Consider the following 27886-nt stretch of genomic DNA (forward strand, 5'->3'; position numbering starts at 1 on the left):
AATAATCAGGAGAAAAGATCGCATCCAACAGCTTATCGCTAACAAAAAAGGGCAAAGTGCTGGAGTAACTAAGTTGGTCAGGCAGCGTCCCTGGAGAACTGAGATAGATGACGTTTCGGATCTTCTTCAGAATCTGATCATTCTTGAGTGCCTGAAGAAGGGTCTCAACCCGAAACGTCACCTATCCATATTCTCTGGAGATGCTGCCTGACCTGCTGAGTTATCCCAGCACTTTGTGTCCTTTTGTGTACTAACCAGCATCTGCAGCTCCTTGTTTCGACATAACTGACTATCTTCCTGCTCTAACCCAGCCTTTGTGCTCTCCACCTCTCTCACTTACTCGACAACTTCCCCTGCTACTCCCTGTGCCAGTCCCTCTCTACTCTGTCCCAAATCTATCCAGCTCCCCCATGCAAATGGCTCCAATGCAGGTTTATACGTGGACTTCCTCCGTCTTCGTTTAGAATTTTAGTTTAGAGATAAAGCGCGGAAACAGGCCCTTCGGCCCACCGAGTCCGCACTGCGCAGTCCCTAGGGACTAGGGATAGGGACTATCCCACTATCCTACGCACACTAGGGACAATTTTCATGTATAGCGAACCAATTAACCTGTAAACCTGCACATCTTTGGAGTGTGTGAAATCTGGAGCACCCGGGGAAAACCCACACAGGTCACGGGGAGAACGTACAAACTTGGTACACACAGCACCCGTAGTCAGGATTGAACTCGGGTCTCTGGCGCTGTACGGCAGCAACTCTACCACTGCCCCACCATGCCACACTGTAGTCCATGTTGCTGAGGCAAAGATCTCACTTCGTTCGTGGGCTGCTAGTTTCAAAATGCGTGTATTGCAGCGGTTCGGCTTTCAAGTAAGAGTTTCCCTGTTCTGTTCTTGAGATGACGCTCGGCAAGTTTCAGAAGGCAGGAAGGCAGCTCTTTGAACAAGCCACTGTCAGAAAGTCCTGTCAATATGTCAATATTATTAACAACTAGCAAAGAGGGCCCGTTGGGCCCGTCCCCACACCCCCCATTCTCTCCTCCCCCAGCCCCACTCTTACTCTCCCCACACCAGGGATGGAGGTGTGGAGGGAGGGGGGGAGGGAGGGGGGGGAGGGTGAGGAGAGATGGGGGGGGGGAGGTGTTGAGGAGGGAGGGGGGGAGAGAGGGGGGGAGGGGGGGAGGTGAGGAGGGAGGGAGGAGAGGGGAGGGAGGGGGACTTCCCCTTTTCCCAGTACCCCTCTTTCCCCCACCATCAAGTCCCCTCCACACGACCCCTGTTGTCCCACTCCCCAGTCCCCATTCTCAGACCCCCCCCCATTTTCTCTTCCCCAGACACACTCTTAGCATCATTTAAAGGCCCATTGGGGGGGGTGCCGGGGAGCGGATCAGTGAAAGGTCCATGGTGGGGGGGGGCGCGGGGGATCGTATGAGTGAAAGGTGGGGGGGGGGGGGGGGGATAGCGTGGAGAGGTTCTCCCGGGTGTGGGAGAGAGGAGAGAAGCAAGGGGAGAGAGGAGAGGTGATCCGGTGATCGCGGGCTTGCTCCGCTAACAGCCTCCATTTTTTTGGTGCGAGTGAGGAGATGTCGCGCATGCGTACTAAGCACAGCCGCGCAACAGCGCCCCCCACTGAAAACCAATAAATCAGGTGGGGGGCAGCGCTTTAAAACATCTGTAACTTAAAAAATACACAACCGAATTAAATAGAAAATATCATTTTCTAGTAGCGATCAGCGTGGCGATTAAGGTGGTGCAAAAATTGTGGCGCTACGGTTTACAGTTTTTCCGAAATCAGCCGAAATCAGTGAAATATATATACAAACATATGTACATATTCACAAGATCTGAGTTTTAATAGTATCTATAGAAGAAGATAGATAGATAGATAGATAGATAGATAGATAGATAGATAGATAGATAGATAGATAGATATATAGATATATATATATATATATAAGAAAATAACTGCAGATGCTGGTACAAATTGATTTATTCACAAAATGCTGGAGTAACTCAGCAGGTCAGGCAGCATCTCGGGAGTTTGTTTTTTTTTGGGTGCAAGAGGTAGCACCAATGCAGTCGTCGATGTAGCGGAGGTAGAGTTCGGGGATGGGGCCAGTGTACGTCTGGAACAGGGATTGTTCGACGTACCCGACAAAGAGGCAGGCGTAGCTAGGGCCCATGTGAGTGCCCATAGCTACGCCTCTGGTTTGGAGGAAGTGGGAGGAGTCAAAGGAGAAGTTGTTGAGGGTAAGAACCAGCTCTGCTAGGTGGAGGAGAGTGTTGGTCGATGGGGATTGGCTGGTTCTACGGTCGAGGAAGAAACTTTTTTTTGGGTGCAAGAGGTAGCACCAATGCAGTCGTCGATGTAGCGGAGGTAGAGTTCGGGGATGGGGCCAGTGTACGTCTGGAACAGGGATTGTTCGACGTACCCGATTTTTTTGGGTGCAAGAGGTAGCACCAATGCAGTCGTCGATGTAGCGGAGGTAGAGTTCGGGGATGGGGCCAGTGTACGTCTGGAACAGGGATTGTTCGACGTACCCGATTTTTTTGGGTGCAAGAGGTAGCACCAATGCAGTCGTCGATGTAGCGGAGGTAGAGTTCGGGGATGGGGCCAGTGTACGTCTGGAACAGGGATTGTTCGACGTACCCGATTTTTTTGGGAGATAGATAGAAAGATAGATAGATAGATAGATAGATAGATAGATAGATAGATAGATAGATAGATAGATAGATAGATAGATAGATAGATAGATAGATAGATAGATAGATAGATAGATAGATAGATAGATAGATAGATAGATAGATAGATAGATAGATAGATAGATAGATGATAGAAGATGGTTTTAGATTTCACTCTGCACTGTTCTTTTACTTCTAGAATCTGAATTAAATCACACGGCAGCTGCAGACTTCAACACACTGACCTAGTTCCTACATTAATCATCTTCTCAAAAGTACCATAATATGTCCCTCTGGGCTGATTAGAATTTTGTCCAATAAGTATGTCCCTGGGATGTCTAGTATAAGCTCTCCGAATCCCACCAGGAACTACCATCTTTGTCAGCAGGGTTCAGGCACTTGAACACAAGCAACTGGTTTCCCACTGGTGTTGGTGGTGACTCATTTCAGGATGAATTCCCAGTCTTCAGATCCAAGGCAAGCACCAAAGCCAGCCTTGAAACAAACACAGCAAAGGTTCAGTCTGAACAAAGGCCACGACCGGAAATGTCTCCTATCCATGTTCTCCAGCGATGCTGCCTGACCTGCTGAGACACTCCAGCATCTTGTGTCCCTCTGTGTAAACCAGTGTCTGCAGTTCCTTATGTTTCTACATAAAGGGTGCAAATACTCTACATGTTTCAACACCTGTGGAGAATAAGTTGCATATTGACCAGAACGACATTCTTTAGTTGGTTGGGGAGAGCTACAACATGGGGTATAAACTCTGAAGTTAGGATACATTTTTTTTTTTAAATTAAGTGCTATGAAGTCAGTCTGTTTAAGACTGTGGATGGAGGAGCTCCTGTGACACAAGGCAGTAATCTGGGACAAGTAGGATGCGAGGGCAAGGATCAGACGGGGAGCTGTTGAGGGGCATTTGGAGGCAAGGTAAGGCTGTGATGAACGTGGCGATCCCATGGTTAAAGGTCGCAGGTGGTTGGGAAGAGAACAGAGGGTGGTGCAGATTGGTGAGGGAGATCCAGATTTGGGAGAGATATTAGACACCAGAACTAAGCAGATGATGGATACTAGGTTGGTACAAGACACCACTAGTCACAGGTGGGAATTGAAAAATAGAAAGTGAGATTAAATAGGATTAATGGGTTGTCATAGACTTGATGGGCGGAAGGGTCTGCCTCCATGCTGTATCTCCGAGACTCCAATGCACAGAAGGCTGTGGAGGCTGTCAATGGATATTTTTAAGGCAGAGATAGAGATATTCTTGATTATTACGGGTGTCAGGGGTTGTGGGGAGAAGGCAGGAGAATGGGGTTGAGAGGGAAAGATACATCAGTCACGATTGGATGGCGGAGTAGTCTTGATGGGCCGAATGGTCTAATTCTGCTCCTATCACTTATGAACTCAATATCTTTCTCATTGCCTTCCTAAATGGCCTGGCTCAAATTTTAAAATTGCATTGTTCATTTGTGAACTTTCCCATCAGAGAATTAGTTGCATTTATCCTATCAAAACCTTTCATTTGCTTTGCCCCTCAGTCTCCTGTTCTCCAGGGCATGGCTAGCATGTTTATGCAAATATTTGTGGCTCAGGTTTACTTAGGGATGATTTGTGGCTCAGGTTTATTTATGGATGATTATGATTTGGAAATGTTATCCAGAGGCCACAGAATGAGTGAGTCAGCAGAAGCTGACTGATTGGAAATTATGCTTTTGAAGGTCAGCACTTATTGCATTCATTTACTGTCCCTCTGCTCACAGTTCTAATGGAAATGCTGACTCTCATCAATCTATCCATTAACATAATGGCCAGTGATTCTTCATGCTTTAAGCGTTTGTCACTAATCATTGCTCAGTACAATCTCAAGGCTTGATGTCCATCAAACCCATTAAAACACTATTATATTCCCGGTCATGACAAAGTGCTCTTACCAACTTGGACAGAAGAAGTTGAAAGACAGAAGGAAGATAAAGATGAGATTTATTTTTTCATGAAAATTACAGATAAAAGAGAACTGGATGAGTTCCATTACAAAATGCAATAAAATGGTAATTTTTTTACTCTGGGCGATGCTCCCATCCATAACAACAGGGTTATCTGTCTCATTATATCCTGCTGGCAATTGATAACAACCCAGAACATCATGTGTCCAGCCTTCATGTTGATGTTATTAAGAGACAAAAGTTTATTGTTTACTCTCCATGGACTTTTAACATCAGTTTTGATCCATGTATTAGCAAAAGCTTGAGGCTCGTGTCGGATTGTTTGAGGAATACGTTGGGACATGGTCAGGATTTACTATTAATTTTTGACCAGGCAGTCCATCAGGATCGAGGATTGATTGAGTAGAGTCATAGAGTCATAGAGTCATAGAGACATGGAGTGATACAGTGTGGAACCAGGCCCTTCGGCCCAACCTGCCCACACCGGCCAACATGTCCCAGCTACATTAGTCCCACCTGCCTGTGCTTGGTCCATATCCCTCCAAACTTGTCCAATCCATGTACCTGTCTAACTGTTTCTTAAACGTTGGGATAGTCCCCGCCTCAACTACCTCCTCTGGCAGTTTGTTCCATACACCCACCATCCGTTGTGTGATGGATATACAGAAGAGGAATAGTAGCAGAGGAATGTCGTGATGCAGCTTTGTAGGATTTTGGTGAGGCTACAGGAAGGCGAATAATGGGTGGCCAGAACTGCATGCAACATTCCAAGTCCAGGATGAATTGATCCATGTGAGGAGTGGAAGATGCCCCTGTCAAGAGTTATTTGAAAAGAACGCAGAATATGGAAAAGTACAGCATGGGAACAGGCCTTTCGGCCTGTGCCAAACATGATGCCTAGACCAACCCTTATCTGCCTACACATAATCCACATCCCTCCATTCCCTGCACACCCAAGTGCTTATCCACAAGTCTCTAAATGCCACTATCCTGTCTATCTCCACCACGAGCCCATCAGAGAATTCCAGTCACTCACTTTCCTCTGTGCAAAGAAACATGCCCCGCAAGCCTCCTTCATACTTTGCCCCTTTCACCATAAACGTATGCCCTCTGGTATTGATATTTCCATGCTGGGAAATAGGTTCTGACTATCTGTTTCTCTGTCTCTAACCTACCTATTCCTCTCATAATTTAAAAAACTTCTATCAAGTCTCCCAGCAAACTCTGGCATTTCAGAGAAAAACTATCTAAGCCTGTCCAACCTCTCCCTGTAGCTAATATCCTCTCATTCAATTATCATTCTGGTAAACCTCCTCTGCATCCTTTCCAAAGCCTCGCTGTAATGGGTGACCAGAACTGCAACCAATACTCCAAATGCGGCCTATCTAAAGTCCTATAAAGCTGCATCATGGTACTCCCCTTCTACTCAATGCCTGACTAATAAGGGCAAGCATTCTTTCCCAAAATGCTGGAGTCAGTCAGCAGGTCAGGCAGCCTCTAGAAGAGAGGGAATGGGCGACGTTCCGGGTCGAGACCCTTCTTCAGTCACCCATTCCCTCTCTCCTAGATGCTGCCTGACCTGCTGAGTTACTCCAGCATTTTGTGATACCTTTCAAGTCAAGTCAAGTCAAATTTATTTGTCACATACACATACTCGATGTGCAGTGAAATGAAAGTGGCAATGCCTGCGGGTTGTGCACAAAAATAATTACAGTTACAGCATATAAATAAAGTTAATAAGTTACTAAACATAGCACAAAAAGTGTCGACAAAAATTTAGTCTCTGGGGTTATCAAAGTTGACAGTCCTGATGGCCTGTGGGAAGAAGCTCCGTCTCATCCTCTCCGTTTTCACAGCGTGACAGCGGAGGCGTTTGCCTGATCGTAGCATCTGGAACAGTCCGTTACTGGGGTGGCAGGGGTCCCTCATGATCTTGCTTGCTCTGGATCTGCACCTCCTGATGTATAGGTCCTGCAGGGGGACGAGTGTAGTTCCCATGGTGCGTTCTGCCGAACGCACTACTCTCTGCAGGGCCATCCTGTCCTGGGCAGAGCTGTTCCCAAACCAGACTGTAATGTTGCCGGACAGGATGCTCTCTACAGCCCCAGAGTAGAAGCAATGAAGGATCCTCAGCGACACTCTGAATTTCCTCAGTTGTCTAAGGTGGTAAAGGCGCTGCTTAGCCTTACCCACCAGTGCGGCAATGTGCGTTGCCCACGTCAGATCCTCTGCGATGCGGACTCCCAAGTATTTGAAACTGCTCACCCTATCCACAATAGACCCATTTATCTCCAGTGGCGTGTATGTCCTTGGATGTTTAGCCCTTCTGAAGTCCACAATCAGCTCCTTTGTTTTAGTGACATTCAAGAGGAGGCTATTGTCCTGACACCAGAGTGCCAGATCAGCCACCTCCTCCCGGTAGGCCTTCTCATCGTTGTTGGAGATCCGGCCCACCACCACAGTGTCATCAGCAAACTTGATGATGGAGTTTGAGCTGAACCTGGCCCTACAGTCATGTGTGCACAGGGAGTACAGTAGGGGGCTAAGGACGCAGCCCTGGGGGGATCCTTTGTTCAGGGTGAGGGAGCTAGATGTGTGTTCCCCCATCCTGACCACTTGGGGCCTGGCAGTGAGAAAGTCCAGGACCCAGGCACACAGAGGGGTGCTAAGCCCCAGTTCCAGCAGCTTCTCAACCAGTCTGCTGGGGACTATTGTGTTGAATGCTGAACTAAAGTCAATGAACAGCATCCTCACATAGCCCCCCTGGCTGTCCAGATGAGAGAGAGCGGTGTGTAGAACCTGGGAGACCGCATCATCCGTGGACCTGTTCGGACGGTATGCGAACTGTAGTGGGTCCATGTTGCGAGGAAGGAGGGCGCAGATGTGCTTCTTGACTAGCCTCTCAAAGCATTTCATGACAACCGAGGTGAGGGCCACCGGTCGGTAGTCATTTAAACACGCTGGAGAGGCATTCTTTGGCACCGGTACAATGATGGATCTTTTGAAGCATGCAGGGACCACGGACTTTGCCAAGGAGAGGTTGAATATTGTGAGAGGTTCGATTTGTACCAGCATCTGCAGTTATTTTCCTACACGGCATTCTTTCCCACTCTATCTACTTGTGTTGCCACTTTCAGGGAGTTATCGACTTGCATCCCAAGGTCCCTACGTACATCAATTATTTTACGTTCTCCCCCTTGCCTGTGTGGATTTTCTCCGGGATCTCCTGTTCCCTCTCACACTCCAAAGACGTCAAGGTTTGTAGGTTAATTGGCTTGGTAAGATTGAAAATTCCCCCTCGTATGTGTAGGATGGCGTTAGTGTGCGGGGATTGCTGGTCGGCGCAGACTCAGGGCATGCTTCCATGTTGTATCTCTAACCTAAACTCTGCTTTAAATGGATGGCTTTTTTTACAGTGTGACCCAAACTCGAGATTACCCCGTAGATGGAAATATAATTTCCACATCTCAACCATGACACATCAGGAGCATCAGGATCTCATGTGTTTCAATCGTTTCCCTCGCCCTTCTCTAACCAGAGGATGCACGTGCCCAGTCCAGCTCTTCCTCCTCAGGCAACCCAGCCACGCCAGCGATCCGTTCAGTAAACCCCTGAACTGCCGGTACCTGGTTTAGCAAAGGAAATATGATCAGCGGCTTTCACTAGTAGTTTGCACCGTTCTGTAGCTTCACAACCCTACGATGCAAAGGTCCCATTGCAGAAAGTGCCCATGTGTTAATTAATGTGCGCCATCTGACAGTATTATTCTCCATTCATGAGCACGTCTTCTGTACAGGTACAGAATCAGTCAGGGCTGGGGATTAGAAGCGACTTTGAATGCCAATCCAAAATAAGTGTTATCAAACCAGCTGATCATCAAGAATCTCTCCTGATTTTGGGGAATTGATGGAGGATTATAACAGTTGACTGATTGAAAATTACTCACATTACACTATTCGTTATGGTCCCAATTCCCTCAAATGTGTTCCAGGGACTACTGAATAAAATATTCCCCAGAATATAACTACTATATCATGACTAAAAAGCAAGGTGCTGCTGGAACTCAGCTAATCAGGCAGCATCTGTGGAGGGCAATGGACAGTTGACATTTTGGTTTGAGACCCTTGGTCTGGATTGAAGGAGTAGAAAAGAGATTGATTGATTGATTGATTGAATCGATTGAAAGATTCAGCATGGAAACATGCCCTTCGGCTCACCCAAGCCCACGCTGACCATCGATCACCTGTTCACATTGTTATCCCGGTAGCTGGTATAAAGAGGTGATGGAGAAGGCTGGGGCAAGGGCTGGCAGGTTGTAGGTAGACCCAAGTGAGGAAGGGTTGATGGCACAGAGTCAGATGGGAGAGGGAAGGTTCGAGATAGCAACAGAGGTGACACATGGGCACACCAAACTGCTGCAGTTTTTGGAATCTGATAAAAAAATAATGTAAAAAGTAGAGTAAATAAGGGAGGGATTGTGGATGAGGGATGAGGATGGAGTGATGGGGTCAGTGCCCCCCTCCCTGACTCCTAGTCTGAAGAAGGGACTCGACCTGAAACCTCACCTATCCCTTCTCTCCGGAGATGCTGCCTGATCCGCTGAGTTAATCCAGCACTTTGTCGATCTTCGGTGTAAACCAGCATCTGCACTTCCTTCTTACACAGAGTTGGTGGACGGTGGGGACTCAGGAATATAGTCATATAGGGAAAACTAATACTAATACTTCCTACTAATAACATTACACAGTCTGATGTTACAATTCTTGCTGCTTATGAAGCAAAGAGAGTTTTCTGATTTATGGCCCGATCTGATCTGGGCAGTAATGAAGCTTCAGGACCATGGTTGGATAAAATATCTCTTTCACGTCCAGGAGCATTGAATGAACAGAGTTCTTCACTTCTCCCCTGCGTCACTGGATCACGCCAGGCTGCTGGAGAACAGAACCTAAACAAGGGGGAAATGTATCGTGTGCCCAAACTAACCAAATAGCTAAACTAACAAACAAAACTAACTAAGGGAGGGAGGGTGGACACAAAATGCTGGAGTAACTCAGCGGGTTCGGCAGCATCCCTGGAGAAAAGGAATAAGGTGATGTTTCGTTCGAGACCCTTCTTCAGACTAGCTAACTCCTTCCCTCCTTCCTCAAGGTCACTCCTCAAAACCTTTAGTTTAGTTTATTCACAAAATGCTGGAGTAACTCAGCAGGTCGGGCAGCATCTCGGGAGAGAAGGAATGGGTGACTTTCGGGTCGAGACCTTTCTTCAGACTGATGTCAGGGGGGGGCGGGACAAAAGAAGGATATAGGTGGAGACAGGAAGATAGAGGGAGATCTGGGAAGGAGGAGGGGAAGAGAGGGACAGAGGAACTATCTAAAGTTTAGTATATTATTGTCACGTGTACCAAGGTACAGTGAGAAGCTTTTATGTTGCGTGCTCTCCAGCCAGCAGAAAGACTTTACATGATTACAATAATAATAATATATTCCTTTATTCGTCCCACACCGGGGAAAATTTACAATCAAGCTATCCACAGTGTACAGATAAACGAGTGGAGCGATTGTAATGAACGATTGCAGATCCACTTCTGGGACCAGCACTCAGAGAGTCCCCTGGCTTGGGCACCATCTTGGGAGGCAACCTGTCCAAGCTTTTGGTCATTTGTTCTCCCTCCTTCATGTGAAGAAGTCGAATTTCATTTGATGTTGTTTCACTATTTTAAAGGCACAATACAAATCTCGGCTGTGAAGATGAAAGCCCTAAAATTTGGCAGCAGAGTTATGAATGGCTGGATAAAGAAAGATTCCACTCATGAATAATGAACAGAGTCTCTTTCACTTTTGGCGACACTTTTGTTTCAGGAAGTTCACGTTGATTTTCACGAGCAGGGTTGACAATGCCACATTTGCAGTTAATAAATGGATCGCAAGGGGAAGAGAGGAAGCCAGGGCCGAGCCGAGCCGAGCAGGCCGATGAAGGTCCTGAGCCCCCACTGGGCGATGGAAAGTCCCAGGGCCGAGCCAAGCAGGCCGATGAAGGTCCTGAGCCCCCACCGGGCGATGAAAAGTGCTGCGGCCGAGCCACGCAGGGTGATGAAGGGCCTGCGAGCGGGTCGATCGTACCTCGCACTTCGGGGCGGTCGAAGCTGCTACGGCTGGAGCTCCCAAAAACCGGTCGCCAGCCAGGGACCTGCGAGCTCCCGATGTTGCGGTCTGCAGGGCCCACGGCCGAAGCCTCCGAGATGGTAAGTCCAGGTACGTCCAGGCCCTGCGACCGGAGTCTTCAAGGTCGATCCCAGTTGGAGGCCGCCGACTCCACGATGTTAGGCCGTAGCGCGAACGGAGACACAACACGGTAAAGGTCGCATCTCCGTTGAGGAGGAGATTTGAAAAAAGGTTTCCCCCAACCCCCCCACCACCCCCCCACATACACAGAGTTAAAAATAGAACAAAACGTACATTAAACGATGACAATAGACAAAAAACAAAAAAAAGACAGGGAGACTGCCGGTGAGCCACAGCTGCAGAACACAGCCACGCCCCTTTGTATAGCACTATTTTTAGTAACAGACACATCAAAGCATTGTTTAGAAAATGAAGTAGGTTTGATATCTGGAGCTTTGCTGAGATATGTGGCAGTCAATCAGCGCGTGTAGGTATGTGATATTCTGCAACATTGTTTTTTTAGATGTTGACTGAGAGGGGGGCAGCTTACTCCCCTATTTTGTTTCAAAATTTGTTCTTGGGGCCTTTAGTTTTGTTTAGTTTACTTTAGCGATACAGAGTGGAAACATGCCCTTCAGCCCACCGAGTCCATGCCGACTAACATATACTACTTCTATCCTGCACTCAAGGGACAATTTACAGAAGCCAATTAACCTACAGACCCGCACGACTTTGAAATGTGGGAGGAAACCGGAACCACCCGGAGAAAACCCGAGCGGTCACGGGGAGAACGTACAAACTCCATACAGGCAGCACCCATAGTTAGGATTGAACCCGGGTCTCCGGCGCTGTAAGGCAGCAACTCTACCACTGCACCACTGTGCGTCTGTTTACAAAGGCAGCAGGTGCCACAGTTTAACCCACTGATATTTGTCACCCCCTTCTGGGCGCTGCTAATGTCCTTGCGGTTTCATGCAGAGATTAACCGACAGCACAGGAAACTCATTGCTGCACAACACTCCAGTTATTCACAGGGTTAATTGATGGAGTAATTTTAACCCGGCTTGGCATGGAGATAACCTCAGCAACAGACAGAACACTCATTTTAAATCCCCATAATCTTACTCAACACGAACTTAAATGGAGAGTAAACGTGAATATAATGCAAAACCAGCTCTACACATGACCTTGTCCAGTTAGTTAAAATTTTCCCCACGAACACTTAGATGATGAAGGATGTGCATCAATTTTATTTCCCACGTGCTGGAATTTTCACATGGTTTAAAGAGAACAAACAGGAGAATATAGACTCGCAAACAAAAATAACAAAATACATTCGTTTTTTGCACCGAGAGATCTCATTTTTACATCATGGGCTTATTTTGAAGTATAGGGGCTATTAAAAACATGGACAAATTGTACATGATGCCTGTTTTGGGAATTGTTGGTCAGGAGGCCTGATGAGAACTGCCTAGTTTAGTTTAAAAGTACAGCATAGAAACAGGCCCTTCAGCCCAACGAGCACATGATGATCATCAATTCACCGTTTACACTTAGTTCTATGTTATCCCATTTTCTCATCCTCTCCTTATACCCTGGGGCAATTTACCGAGGCCATTTAATGTACCAACCCGTATGACTATGGGACGTGAGAGGAAACCGGAACTCCCAGAGGAAACCCTCGCGGTCACAGGGAGAACGTGCAAACTCCACACCAACAACACCCGGCATCAGGATTGAACCCAGGTCTCCAGCACTGTGAGGTAGCAGCTCTACCAGCTGCACCTATTGTGTCACCCTAAACTGGTCTTCTTGAAATAGTTTTGGGATCTATACAGGGCCGCTGGCACAGGCAGGTGTGCCTGTTTTGTGCCTCCTTTGAAAGATGCCTTCTATGACTACACAGCTTTGCCTTAACAACTATCAATAAAGAGAGAGTGAGCCTGAGCTACTATCTACCTCACTGGAGACTCTCGGACTTTGCTGGACTCTATTGGGCACTAAACGTTATTCCCTTTATCATGTCTGTACACTGTGGATTGCTCGATTGTAATCATGTATAGTCTTTGCGCCGATTGGTTTGCACACAACAAAAGCTTTTCACTGTACCTCGGTACACATGACATTAAACTAAACTCAACTAAACAGTGTACTGGATAACAGAATCTGGCGTTGGAATCAAATCTCTGAGTTAAGGAAATGAAAGCCAAGCCAGTTCATTTTAGACGATATGTAGATAATTGCATAGATTTTTGTTTGACGTGATGTTAATGCTCGCTTAATTCAGGAAGCACCAAACCATTTATTGCATTGCCAGGAACCTTCACATTATCAGAGTATTGATCATTTTGAATTTAATTGCAGGAGTTGAATTTACAAATCACTTTCCAAAATATGCTAAATTAATGATGTTGCTGACTACAACACTGTTCCATGCACCATCTCCACTGCACAAGAGTAGTTTAGTTTAGAGAGACAGCGCGGAAACAGGCCCTTCGGCCCACTGTGTCCGCGCCGACCAGCGATCACCCCATACACCAACACTATCCTTCACATACTAGGAACAATTTACAATTTTACCAAAGTCAATTAAACCTACAAACCGGTACATCTTTGGAGTGTGGGAGGAAACCTGGGCACCCAGAGAAAACCCACGCAGGTCACGGGGAGAACGTACAAACTCCGTACAGACAGCACCCATAGTCAGGATCTAACTCGGGTCTCTGGCGCTGTAAGGCAGCAACTCTACCGCTGCGTCACCGTGTATCATTACTAGCACTATGGTGTATTATTACACCATAGTATTCAAACTAGTTTCCCCATGGCTAACGTTCCTCAAGGTGATCCACAGACTACCTGGAGCACTCCCGAGTGAACATGTTTCACAAGCAGAGGAACTGATTAACAAAGAACATTAGATTCCGGGCTTCATAAACAAGCATTGATTATGTCAAATCTTTTAAAACATGAATTGAAGGTCACAATTCAGGTATTGTGTCCAATTGTGGCCATTTCTCTTTAGGAAGGATGTTAACGTGCTAGAGAGAGTGCAGAGAGGTCTTACCATTTATTCTACCTAGGATCCCCAGAATTTTCTATATACACCGTAATGTTTCGCTCAGCACCATCTTCTCCAGCTGCACCTTTGCTCAATGCTACAGTTTTCCAGTCCTGGCAACATTCTCTATCCACAAATGTGATACAGGCATGCACAATTACAACAGATTTATTCAGATGGAGATAGCGAGAGGGAAAAGCAAAGGAGAAGCTCTTCCCTCTACCAAAGACGTCAAGACCGTAGACTTAAAAGATTGGTGAAAAGAAGCAAGGGCGAGAAGTGAGAATGTGTTTGTTTTTAGCACAGCAAATAAATGTACAGAAAATGTGACGAATGCAGATTCCATTGTGGATTTCAATGGACAATTTTTTGAAGGTAAAATAAATTGCAGGGTCATGGAGAAAGAGCAGGTAAATAAGGCTGGACTATATTGCATTAGAAAACACTATATTGCACTGATTGGATGGACTGAATGGCTTCCCTCTGTTGTGTAACAAATTGGACCCAGGGCAATACAAATTAAGTTGACTGTGGGTGGCATCAATGTAGGGACCTGCCTTTGTCTTGTACTGGCACGGAACAGACATAATGATGTGCCCACACACTCACAATGACGTGACTGCACATACACCTGCAGGCACACAACATCACACGCTTCCGCATTACCGGAAGGTCACTTTATGTTCATAAGTTATAGGAGCAGAATAAGGCTATTTAGCCCATGAAGTCTATTCCTCCAATCAATCATGGTTTATCTTTCTTCCTCTCTCAACCCCATTCTCCTGCCTTTTCCCCACAACCCTTGACATCTGTACTAATCAAGAATCTATTAATCTCCGCCTCGTAAAGATCCATTGACTTGGCCTTCTGTGGCAACGAATTCCACCGATTCACCACCCTTTGGCTGAAGAGATTCCTCCTCATCATCATCCTTCTAAAGGAACACCCTTCTATTCAGAGGCTATGGCCTCTGGTCCTAGACTCTCCCACTTGTGGAAACATCCTCACCACATCCACTCCATCCGGGCATTTGAGTTGTCTTTGCGCAAAGGGACTCAGAGCAAGCCTGGCAGCCTTACTCCAGCACCAGGTAAACCAGCGATTCCACATGGGTACGCAAGCAGGCAGCCCCCTGGATGATGGGACTCAGTGCTACACTCAGTAATGCATTTACCCACTGAGCCATTAAGGCAACGACAGCTCCTCTGCGTTCCCACTAATTAGAGGCATCTGAATATGAATACAACAGACTGCGGCGTGCCTGAGACTGAGGGCACAGATTTCCCACTGAATGTGAATGTGGGGCACGACCTGTCATGTGGATTAGCCGCGTCCTGGCATCTTGTGATCACTGTGCACTTTCTCACAGGAATGCCAGGCCTTTTGCTGAGTCCACACTTGCAGAACCTGCCCTCCCTGTCCTTATGACAAACTGCTTCCCCTCTCCCTGACACTCAGTCTGAAGAAGGGTCCCGACCCGAAACATCATCCATTCCTTCTCTCCAGAGATGCCACCTGTCCCGTTGAGTTCCTCCAGCTTTTTGTGGCAATCTTTGGTGTAAACCAGCATCTGCAGTTCCTTTAGTGTAAGAAAATAACTGCAGATGCTGGTACAAATCGAAGGTATTTATTCACAAAATGCTGGAGTAACTCAGCAGGTCAGGCAGCATCTCAGGAGAGAAGGAATGGTGACGTTTCGGGTCGAGACCCTTCTTCAGACCCTTCTGCAGTTCCTTCCTACACAAAATCCAGAGTGGTGGCCAACAAGATCTCATGGTAACCAAGTCACCTCAAGTGGATAGTAAAGGCATCAGTCTTTCACCACTTCCAAAAAGTCACCCATTCCTTCTCTCCTGATATGCTGTTTAACCCGCTGACTTACTCCAGCTCTTTGTGTTTATCTTCGGTGTAAACCAGCATCTGCAGCCCCTTCCTACACATCCTCTTCCTACACAGTCTTTCATCTCTCTCTCTCTCTCTCTCTCTCTCTCTCTCTCTCTCTCTCTCTCTCTCTCTCTCTCTCTCTCTCTCTCTCATCTCTCTCTCATCTCTCTCTCCTCTTCCTACACAGTCTCAGTGTGTGTCTCTCTCCTCTTCCTACACAGTCTCAGTGTGTCTCTCTCTCCTCTTCCTACACAGTCTCAGTGTCTCTCTCTCTCTCAGTGTGTGTGTCTCTCTCTCTCTCAGTGTGTCTCTCTCTCTCTCAGTGTGTGTGTCTCTCTCTCTCTCTCTCAGTGTGTCTCTCTCTCTCTCTCTCTCTCTCAGTGTGTCTCTCTCTCTCTCAGTGTGTGTCTCTCTCTCTCTCTCTCTCTCTCTCTCTCTCTCTGTGTGACTCTCTCTCTCTCTCTCAGTGTGTGTCTCTCTCTCTCTCTCTCTCTCAGTGTCTCTCTCTCTCTCTCTCTCTCTCTCTCTCTCTCTCTATAATTTTACAAAATGCTGGAGTAACTCAGCAGGTCAGGCAGCATCTCATGAGAGAAGGAATGGGTGACGTTTCGGTTCGAGACCCTTCTTCAGACTCGACCCGAAACGTCACCCATTCCTTCTCTCCTGAGATGCTGCCTGACCTGCTGAGTTACTCCAGCATTTTGTGAAATAAATACCTTCGATTTGTACCTTCGAAATATCTGCAGTTATTTTCTTACAATAATAATAATAATAATAATAAAATGTACAATAATAATAGTAGTAGTGATAATACTAATAATACTACTACTACTAATATAATAATAATAATAATAATAATAAAATGTACAATACTAATAGTAGTAGTAATAATAATAATACTAATAATCCTACTACTACTACTACTAATAATAATATAATAATAATAATAATAATAATAATAATAATAAAATGTACAATACTAATAGTGGTAGTAATAATAGTAGTAATAATAATAATAATAATGCTATTTTTAAATGAATTTTAATTTATTTTTTTAATGCAATCTGGTGTTCCGTTTTTAATCCTTTTGCTGTCTCTGGGTGGTGTGTGTGTAGGTGATGTGTGTAGGTGGTGTGTGTAGGTGATGTGTGTCGGTGGTGTGTGTGTAGGTGATGTGTGTCGGTGGTGTGTGTGTCGGTGGTGTGTGTGTCAGTGGTGTGTGTGTAGGTGGTGTGTGTCGGTGGTGTGTGTGTAGGTGATGTGTGTGTAGGTGATGTGTGTCGGTGGTGTGTGTGTCGGTGGTGTGTGTGTCAGTGGCATGTGTGTAGGTGATGTGTGTCGGTGGTGTGTGTGTGTCGGTGGTGTGTGTGTAGGTGATGTGTGTAGGTGATGTGTGTGTCGATGGTGTGTGTCGGTGGTGTGTGTGTCGGTGGTGTGTGTCGGTGGTGTGTGTGTAGGTGGTGTGTGTGTAGGTGGTGTGTAGGTGGTGTGTAGGTGGTGTGTGTCGGTGGTGTGTGTGTAGGTGATGTATGTGTAGGTAGTGTGTAGGTGGTGTGTGTGTAGGTGGTGTGTGTGTAGGTGGTGTGTGTGTAGGTGATGTGTGTAGGTGGTGTGTGTGTAGGTGGTGTGTGTCGGTGGTGTGTGTGTAGGTGGTGTGTGTGTCGGTGGTGTGTGTGTAGGTGGTGTGTAGGTGGTGTGTGTGTAGGTGGTGTGTTTGTAGGTGGTGTGTGTAGGTGATGTGTGTCGGTGGTGTGTGTGTGTAGGTGGTGTGTGTGTAGGTGGTGTGTGTAGGTGGTGTGTGTGTAGGTGGTGTGTGTGTAGGTGGTGTGTCGGTGGTGTGTGTGTAGGTGGTGTGTGTGTCGGTGGTGTGTGTGTAGGTGGTGTGTGTGTAGGTGGTGTGTAGGTGTGTGTGTCGGTGGTGTGTGTGTAGGTGTGTGTGTAGGTGGTGTGTGTGTGTAGGTGGTGTGTGTGTAGGTGGTGTGTGTGTAGGTGGTGTGTGTGTCGGTGGTGTGTGTGTAGGTGGTGTGTGTGTAGGTGATGTGTGTAGGTGGTGTGTGTGTAGGTGGTGTGTAGGTGGTGTGTAGGTGGTGTGTGTGTAGGTGGTGTGTCGGTGGTGTGTGTGTGTAGGTGATGTGTGTCGGTGGTGTGTGTGTCGGTGGTGTGTGTGTCAGTGGTGTGTGTGTAGGTGGTGTGTGTCGGTGGTGTGTGTGTAGGTGATGTGTGTGTAGGTGATGTGTGTCGGTGGTGTGTGTGTCGGTGGTGTGTGTGTCAGTGGCATGTGTGTAGGTGATGTGTGTCGGTGGTGTGTGTGTGTCGGTGGTGTGTGTGTAGGTGATGTGTGTAGGTGATGTGTGTGTCGATGGTGTGTGTCGGTGGTGTGTGTGTCGGTGGTGTGTGTCGGTGGTGTGTGTGTAGGTGGTGTGTGTGTAGGTGGTGTGTAGGTGGTGTGTAGGTGGTGTGTGTCGGTGGTGTGTGTGTAGGTGATGTATGTGTAGGTAGTGTGTAGGTGGTGTGTGTGTAGGTGGTGTGTGTGTAGGTGGTGTGTGTGTAGGTGATGTGTGTAGGTGGTGTGTGTGTAGGTGGTGTGTGTCGGTGGTGTGTGTGTAGGTGGTGTGTGTGTCGGTGGTGTGTGTGTAGGTGGTGTGTAGGTGGTGTGTGTGTAGGTGGTGTGTTTGTAGGTGGTGTGTGTAGGTGATGTGTGTCGGTGGTGTGTGTGTGTAGGTGGTGTGTGTGTAGGTGGTGTGTGTAGGTGGTGTGTGTGTAGGTGGTGTGTGTGTAGGTGGTGTGTCCGTGGTGTGTGTGTAGGTGGTGTGTGTGTCGGTGGTGTGTGTGTAGGTGGTGTGTGTGTAGGTGGTGTGTAGGTGTGTGTGTCGGTGGTGTGTGTGTAGGTGTGTGTGTAGGTGGTGTGTGTGTGTAGGTGGTGTGTGTGTAGGTGGTGTGTGTGTCGGTGGTGTGTGTGTAGGTGGTGTGTGTGTAGGTGGTGTGTGTCGGTGGTGTGTGTGTAGGTGGTGTGTGTGTCGGTGGTGTGTGTGTAGGTGGTGTGTGTCGGTGGTGTGTGTGTGTCGGTGGTGTGTGTGTAGGTGATGTGTGTGTCAGTGGTGTGTGTGTAGGTGGTGTGTGTGTAGGTGATGTGTGTAGGTGGTGTGTGTGTAGGTGGTGTGTAGGTGGTGTGTAGGTGGTGTGTGTGTAGGTGGTGTGTCGGTGGTGTGTGTGTGTCGGTGGTGTGTGTGTAGGTGATGTGTGTGTCAGTGGTGTGTGTGTAGGTGGTGTGTGTATAGGTGATGTGTGTAGGTGGTGTGTGTGTAGGTGGTGTGTAGGTGGTGTGTAGGTGGTGTGTGTGTAGGTGGTGTGTCGGTGGTGTGTGTGTAGATGGTGTGTAGGTGGTGTGTGTCGGTGGTGTGTGTGTAGGTGATGTGTGTCGGTGGTGTGTGTGTAGGTGATGTGTGTTGGTGGTGTGTGTGTGTCGGTGGTGTGTGTGTAGGTGATGTGTGTCGGTGGTGTGTGTGTCGGTGGTGTGTGTGTCGGTGGTGTGTGTGTAGGTGATGTGTGTGTAGGTGGTGTGTGTGTAGGTGATGTGTGTGTCGGTGGTGTGTGTGTCGGTGGTGTGTGTGTCAGTGGTGTGTGTGTAGGTGGTGTGTGTGTAGGTGGTGTGTGTGTAGGTGGTGTGTAGGTGGTGTGTGTGTAGGTGGCGTGTAGGTGGTGTGTCGGTGGTGTGTGTGTAGGTGGTGTGTGTCAGTGGTGTGTGTGTAGGTGGTGTGTGTGTCGGTGGTGTGTGTGTAGGTGATGTGTGTGTAGGTGGTGTGCGTATAGGTGGTGTGTGTGTAGGTGGTGTGTGTGTAGGTGGTGTGTGTGTAGGTGGTGTGTGTGTCGGTGGTGTGTGTGTAGGTGGTGTGTAGGTGGTGTGTGTGTAGGTGGTGTGTGTGTCGGTGGTGTGTGTGTAGGTGGTGTGTGTCGGTGGTGTGTGTGTGTCGGTGGTGTGTGTGTAGGTGATGTGTGTGTCAGTGGTGTGTGTGTAGGTGGTGTGTGTGTAGGTGATGTGTGTAGGTGGTGTGTGTGTAGGTGGTGTGTAGGTGGTGTGTAGGTGGTGTGTGTGTAGGTGGTGTGTCGGTGGTGTGTGTGTGTCGGTGGTGTGTGTGTAGGTGATGTGTGTGTCAGTGGTGTGTGTGTAGGTGGTGTGTGTATAGGTGATGTGTGTAGGTGGTGTGTGTGTAGGTGGTGTGTAGGTGGTGTGTAGGTGGTGTGTGTGTAGGTGGTGTGTCGGTGGTGTGTGTGTAGATGGTGTGTAGGTGGTGTGTGTCGGTGGTGTGTGTGTAGGTGATGTGTGTCGGTGGTGTGTGTGTAGGTGATGTGTGTTGGTGGTGTGTGTGTGTCGGTGGTGTGTGTGTAGGTGATGTGTGTCGGTGGTGTGTGTGTCGGTGGTGTGTGTGTCGGTGGTGTGTGTGTAGGTGATGTGTGTGTAGGTGGTGTGTGTGTAGGTGATGTGTGTGTCGGTGGTGTGTGTGTCGGTGGTGTGTGTGTCAGTGGTGTGTGTGTAGGTGGTGTGTGTGTAGGTGGTGTGTGTGTAGGTGGTGTGTAGGTGGTGTGTGTGTAGGTGGCGTGTAGGTGGTGTGTCGGTGGTGTGTGTGTAGGTGGTGTGTGTCAGTGGTGTGTGTGTAGGTGGTGTGTGTGTCGGTGGTGTGTGTGTAGGTGATGTGTGTGTAGGTGGTGTGCGTATAGGTGGTGTGTGTGTAGGTGGTGTGTGTGTAGGTGGTGTGTGTGTAGGTGGTGTGTGTGTCGGTGGTGTGTGTGTAGGTGGTGTGTAGGTGGTGTGTGTGTAGGTGGTGTGTGTGTAGGTGGTGTGTAGGTGGTGTGTGTAGGTGGTGTGTGTGTAGGTGGTGTGTAGGTGGTGTGTGTGTAGGTGGTGTGTAGGTGGTGTGTCGGTGGTGTGTGTGTAGGTGGTGTGTCGGTGGTGTGTGTGTAGGTGGTGTGTCGGTGGTGTGTAGGTGGTGTGTGTGTAGGTGGTGTGTCGGTGGTGTGTAGGTGGTGTGTCGGTGGTGTGTGTGTAGGTGGTGTGTCGGTGGTGTGTGTGTAGGTGGTGTGTAGGTGGTGTGTAGGTGGTGTGTGTGTAGGTGGTGTGTGTGTAGGTGGTGTGTAGGTGGTGTGTAGGTGTGTGTGTAGGTGGTGTGTGTGTAGGTGGTGTGTGTGTCGGTGGTGTGTGTGTAGGTGATGTGCCCAGTGTCGGGAACCTGCGAAAACACATCTAACAAAAGATATCCACGCAGACCCGCGATTACAACGCGCACCAGCGACATTGTTACATAAAGCAGAAACCCGCTTCGTTGAATCCAACACCCGGGATGAATCGACAATGAAGGGGATTAATTCATTCTCAGGGAGATTGAACAATATATATATATTTTTCAATACCCCCCAAAGCGGCGTGAATATCGATTCAGTAACGTGCGTTTTGGCGATGAATGGGAATATACAATCTTCACTGTATTTTGTGCCTCACTGTTCATTGTGAATTGTGTGTTGTGTTGGTGTGTGTGTGTGTGTTTTTTCCACAAAGCACTTACTCGTCATCCCTGATGAATTCTTCCTCCTCCTGTACCGCCGCCTGCTTTATCACCGGGGCCAGATTCTCCGTCTTCTCGTTGTAATTTCGGAAACAAACGTTGAGCTTCTCATCGAAGTCGTTGACCAGGTCTTCCATGGACTTGAAACTCATCATCTCGGTGGCGAAATTGTCCAGCTCGCTCAGCTCCTCCAGGTGCGAGACCCCCGCCGCTCTCACCGAGCCCAGCTGGGTGTTCAGGTTCTCCTCGTCCATCTGCCCATGCCCATGTCCATGTCCCCGTCCCCCGGCTCGCTCGGGCTTCAGCTCGTAGAAGTCCTGCCATTCCTCGTCCAGAGTGACTAGCGGAGCTGCCATCGCGCTCCGAGACTGCGGAGAGACTGCGCATTGAGCAACAAGGTGAGATCACCACTGCTCCACAGGAGAGGAGAGGAGAGGAGAGGAATCACAGCACATCCCACTCTCTCCCCGCCCTCCTCCCCAAAAAATAAAACCTCTCTCCTTGCCATCAAACAAAAGAGGAGGCTCCATTCTAGCTCCCAGCGAAACAATACCATTAGTTCCAATGAACTGCAGATGGACTCAAAATCTTTTTCTCCAGAGATGCTACCTGACCCCCATGAGTTACTCCAGCATTCTGTGTCTATCTTCCATGTGAACCAGCATCTACAGTTCCTTCCTGAGCATCATTCTGGCAACATGTGCCATTGGAACCATTGATTAAATTAGGTCAATGGTTTGGAACTAGTTTGGTATGGTTTGGTATGTAGGTTAATTGGCTGGGTAAATGTAAAAAATGTCCCTAGTGGGTGTAGGATAGTGTTAATGTACGGGGATCGCTGGGCGGCATGGACTTGGTGGGCCGAAAAGGCCTGTTTCCAGCTGTATATATATGATATGATATGATAAACACAAAATGCTGAAGAAAGGGGTCTCCACCCGAAACATCGCCCATACCTTCTCTCCTGAGATGCTGCCTGACCTGCTGAGTTACTCCAGCATTTTGTGAATAAATACCTTCGATTTGTACCAGTATCTGCAGTTATTTTCTAACACAAAATGCTGGAGTAACTCAGCGGGGCAGGGAGCATCTCAGGAGAGAAGGAATGGGTGACGTTTCGGGTCGAGACCCTTCTTCAGCATTTTGTGTTTATCACTAGTTCCGATCTCCTTATTTAATCCATGGTTCCAATGGCACTTTGTTGACACATGTTGCCAGAATGATGCTCAGGAAGGAACTGTAGATGCTGGTTCACACGGAAGATGGAAGATGGACACAAAATGCTGGAGTAACTCATGGGGGTCAAGTAGCACCTCTGGAGAAAAAGAGTTGGTGACGTTTTGCATTGGACCCCTTCACCTCCAGTTTAAATTCCATCTGGAATATTTTGGAGGACCAAACACCAAGAAACCAAGAAACCTTCTTCAGACTGAAAGTAGAGGTTGGGGGGAATAAATTGGAGGCGAGAAATGGTCAGTTTATTGCCCTCCCCCCCCCTTCTCAACTTAACCAACTCAATCCAACCTCCAAAATGATGGAGTAGCCCACTGAGACACTCCAACAATTTGTGTCTATTTTACCAGAATGATGTTCTAGATTAGAGGGTATTAGGTAAAGGGAGAGATTGGACAGGCTTGGATTGTTTTCACTGGCAGGTCAGGAGGATGAGAGGGACCTGATGGAAGTACACACAATGATGAGAGGCATAGATAGGGTACCCTGAACCAACATCTCAAACGGGGGAAGAGAAACTGATGAACGCAGCGGCAGACAAGCGGGCATGCAGAAAGGAGCGCAGCAACTTCAACAGGCCAGAGACCACACACAAATGTGACCTTTGCCACAGAGACTGTCACTCCCGCATTGGTCTGTTCAGCCACAAGCGACGCTGCTCTAGCCGAGGTGTGGAGCAAGCAGCCAACTAGGATGCATTACCCATGGTCAGCCATGACCGAGGGGGGCCTACCTAGATAGGGTAGACAGTCGCAACCTTTTTCCCATGATGGAAATATCAAGTGGTAGAGGGCATAGGTTTAAGGTGAGAGGGGCAAAGTTTAAAGGAGATGTGTGGAGCAAGTTTTGTACACAGAGGGTAGTGTGTGTCTGGAGCAGGCTGCTAGGGATGGTGGTGGCGGCAGATACGATAGTGGCGCTCAAGAAGCTTTTAGAAAAGCACCTGGATATTCAAGGTATGGAGGGATATGGATTATGTGCAGGCAGATAAGAGTTGGTTTTTGGCATCATGTTTGGCACAGATATTGTGGGCTGAAGGGCCTGTTCCTGTGCTGTACTGCTGCATGTTCCAGACCCAATCGGTGTCAATAATTCTCTCCGCCTTGTCTTTGCTGGTCCATCGGGGAGAGTTATACACCAATGAAGCTGGCCCTTCAGCCCATCCGGTCTGTACCTGTTATCAGGCACGTGTTACCCCGTGATGGGATGCAGTTTGATAGGCATTGGATAACCCCAGCAACCCATCCATTTGACTTGCTGCCCATGTCCGACAAAGTCAACAAGATATGAGAGAAGAGTTGGAGGGAGGGGTGTAAAAATAACCTTCCCCATTCTCACCTGATCTCACTGCATCCTCTAAAGATCACTGCACTGTGGATAAGAGGAGAATTACTGAACATCTACTCTCTCCTAAACCCAGGAGGTTTATAATTGAGTGGGTGCAAGGTGACACAAAACAACTTGCATTTAAGTTGGGCCTTTAATTTTTTTAAGTATCCCAAGACACATGAAGAGTGTTATCAAAACAAAAGTTGACACCCAACGACATCAAATCGGTGTCTCGATACCCATTCCCCTCTCATAGTTGGCAAAGTCGCTGCCTCACAGCTTCAGAGACCCGGTTCAATCTTGACCTTTGCTGCTGTCAGTGTGGAGTTTGCAAGTCCCCCCTCCTGGGGTTTCCACCGAGTACTGTGGTTTCATCCCACATCCCAAAGGTGTGCATGTGGTAGGTTAGTTGACCGCTGTAAATCTCCCCTTGTGTTTAAGTGAGTAGTAAATTCTAAGGGGAGTTGATGGGAATGCGGGGAGAAGAGGTTCATGAGAACGCTTCCTGAATTGGAGTGTGTATAAATGCATAAGGAGACTTGTGTCAAACTTGGATCATTTTCTCTGGAGTAACAATGGCTGAAGGGTAGCTTGATAGAAAATAGATGAAATTGTGAGAGGAATTGACAGGATAGACCAACAGAGTCCTTCTCCCAGGATGGGAATGTCAAATACAAGAGTGCATAGATTTAAGGTGAATGGGGAACATTTTAAAAGAGATTTGCGGGGCAAATCTTATACACAGAGAGTCTCGGGTACCTGGAGCGCACTGCTGGGGAGTGGTGTAAGTAGACACAATAGCAATGTTTAAGAGGCAATTAGACAGACACATTTAAGAGGTATAAGAAAATAACTGCAGATGCTGGTACAAATCGATTTATTCACAAAATGCTGGAGTAACTCAGCAGGTCAGGCAGCATCTCGGGAGAGAAGGAATGGGTGACGTTTCGGGTCGAGACCCTTCTTCAGACTGATGTCGGGGGTGGGACAAAGGAAGGATATAGGTGGAGACAGGAAGATAGAGGGAGATCTGGGAAGGAGGAGGGGAAGGGAGGGACAGAGGAGCTATCTGAAGTTGGAGAAGTCAACGTTCATACCACCGGGCCGCAAACTGCCCAGGCGAAATATGAGGTGCTGCTCCTCCAATTTCCGGCGGGCCTCACTATGGCACTGGAGGAGGCCCATGACAGAGAGGTCAGACTGGGAATGGGAGGGGGAGTTGAAGTGCTGGGCCACCGGGAGATCAGTGGCGTTAATGCGGACCGAGCGCAGGTGTTCAGCGAAGCGATCGCCGAGCCTGCGCTTGGTTTCGCCGATATAGATGAGTTGACATCTAGAGCAGCGGATGCAATAGATGAGGTTGGAGGAGGTATTTAGACAGACACACAGACTGGCAGGAATAGAGGAAAACAGATCTCATGCAGAGAGATAGGATTAGTTTAATTTACCACCAGGGTTGATGTAGAAATAAAATGGTGCGCTGCACTTTTCTATGTTGGATGATTTTATTATCAAAGTAGTATTATCAAATCCCAATGCACCTCAGAATACCACACAAGGGGAGTTAGTAATTGGGATCCACATTAACCGATCAAAACCAATGGAGTTAGTACTTACTAGTTGTGATGATAAGAATAAGGATAATAAATGTTAGAACATAGGGGAGAAGGCAAGAGAATGGGGTTGGGAGGGAAAGGTAGATTAGCCAGGATTGAATGGAGGAGTAGACTCAATGGGCCAAATGAATAATTCTGCTCCTATGGCATAAACTTATTGAGAATGCCAATAGCACCTTGGAATAAGAAGCACAGCTAATCAGAATGTTACCTCGACTCCAAGGGTTAAATTATGAAGCCGCATTCCTTCAACTAAGGTTTCCCCAGGCTAAAGGAACATTTCACCGAAAATATAGAGACCTCTCATCTCCGTTGAAAAGCTGGTAGATTTGTTTTTAGATTTAGAGATACAGCGCGGAAACAGGCCCTTCGGCCCACCGAGTCCGCTCCGCCCAGCGATCCCGCACATTAACACTATCCTACACACACTAGGGACAATTTTTTTTTTTTTACATTTTACCCAGCCAATTAACCTACATACCTGTACGTCTTTGCAGTGTGGGAGGAAACCGAAGATCTCGGAGAAAACCCACGCAGGTCACGGGGAGAACGTACAAACTCCGTACAGACGGCGCCCGTAGTCAGGATCGAACCTGAGTCTCCGGCGCTGCATTCACTGTAAGGCAGCAACTCTACCGCTGCGCCATCGTGCAGGTGAGCTACCTTCCCGAGCCTCTGGTCTGTATGCATATTGTACTGCTGCATCCAAGAATTTCATTATAACTGTACCGCACTGTAATTGTGCATGTGACAGTAAATCTGACTTGACTTGTTCCTTTGCAAATCTCCCCTTCCTATTATTCATAAATATCCAAACATTTACTGACCAAGACCCCTTCACCCATGCTCCTCGTGGACCTTAATCGATATTAGATTAATAATAATAATAATAATAAATGTTATTTGTCATATGTAGGTTGGCACAGGGTCAATGATACAATGAAATGTATTTGACAAGACAACGGGTCACCTCAGCAGTAATATTCCAAGGATAAATAAGATTTAAAAAATGACATTAGTAAGGTAAAAAGACAATATTAAAAATAGGTAAAAAGACAATATTAAAAATAAACAACATATATGATGTGAAATGTGTTTATGAGTTCAGAAACCTGATGGCCTGATGGTAGAAACTGTTCTTAAGTCTGGTGGTACGTGCAGTCATACTCCTGTATCGTCTGCCTGATGATAACAAGGAGAACAGCCTGCGTGCTGGGTGGCTGTGGTCCTTGATGATGCTGCGTGCCTTCCGCAGGCACCACCGGTAGAAAATGTCCTGAATGGCCGGGAGACAGTTGCCAGTGATGTGCTGTGCCGTCTTCACCACTCTCTGTAGTGATTTGTGGCTGTGGGCAGAACAGTTCCCGTATCAGACTGTAATGCAGCCCGTCAGCAGGCTCTCGATGGTGCGTCTGTAGAAGTTTGTGAGGATGCTGGCGTTCATGCCAAACTTCCTCAGTCTTCTCAGGAAAAAGAGCCGCTGGTTGAGCCTTCTTTGTTATTGTGTCCGTGTGCAGTGTCCAGGAAAGGTCCTCAGTGATGTGCACACCGAGGAACTTAAAGCTGCTGACCCTTTCAACCTCAGCATCACCGATGTGGATGGGGAGGTGTCCACTTGATTGAGCTATACCTTGATTAGAAAACCATGATCCGTGTTTATAAGCCCCACCAGGAATCCACCAGTCTCCATCGCTGCCACCTCTCGTAGCCTCTGAGTTAACTGTGCTGCTATAAATTGCTCTCTTGTGCTCCACAATTGGTGACCATACCAGTTCAGCCGCAATAACATTGAGCATTTGTAGTCCTTTCAAACACTTCACTGCTTTGCTACAACCCTCTCTTCATTAAACCCATCTCTTTGACCAATCTTCTGGTCATCTGTGCTAATACCCCAGTGTCAGATTAATTTGATAATCATTTTGGAACTGTCTTTATACTTCGTTTAGAGCCTTTGAAAATTGAAGTTATTGTGGCTTTGGACTTCCAGGCCCACTTTAACATTGATTGTCACATGTATTCAGTTTAGGTTTATTATTGCCTCATGTACCGACGTACTTTGAAAAGCTTTTGATAATACAGATGCTGCTGGACTTGTTCAGTGTTCCCAGCATTTCTTTCATGTCTTTCTTTCAGCATCTCTAGTTTTTTTGGGGTTATTTTTTATCTCTGATGTTTCAGCAGATAGAGAGGAGGAAAAGCTCTACCTTATGGCTGTGGTTTGGCCCCATATCCTTGCAGATCAAATCCTTGCAGCGTAGGGAATCTTCAGTATAGTTCCACATCGGACTTCTCAGTTACCCAAAACATAAAATGAAGAAAGTCATGTTGAATATGTGTGCGTGATAGAATAGGCTACTTATGCTTAATGTGCAATGTATTATGTTTAAATCCAGGCACTCCACTTGCAGAAGGATATTAGCTTC

At 47.4% G+C, this 27886-nt stretch overlaps 1 protein-coding gene across 3 annotated transcripts in view; it reads right to left on the minus strand.

Annotated features, from left to right (window-relative positions):
- The window catches only part of LOC144608783 (fasciculation and elongation protein zeta-1-like), a 71340-nt gene extending 49661 nt beyond the window's left edge, over nt 1–21679 (minus strand). For all 3 annotated transcript variants that reach the window (XM_078426877.1, XM_078426876.1, XM_078426875.1), the window contains exon 1: nt 21286–21679. In XM_078426877.1, the coding sequence (XP_078283003.1) occupies nt 21286–21641 (356 nt within the window). In that variant the 5' untranslated portion in view covers nt 21642–21679. The remainder of the gene's footprint in view (nt 1–21285) is intronic.
- Between the last annotated feature and the right edge of the window lie 6207 nt (nt 21680–27886).

This window comes from Rhinoraja longicauda, chromosome 32 (assembly GCF_053455715.1).
Source record: "Rhinoraja longicauda isolate Sanriku21f chromosome 32, sRhiLon1.1, whole genome shotgun sequence".
Taxonomy (NCBI): Eukaryota; Metazoa; Chordata; class Chondrichthyes; order Rajiformes; family Arhynchobatidae; genus Rhinoraja; species Rhinoraja longicauda.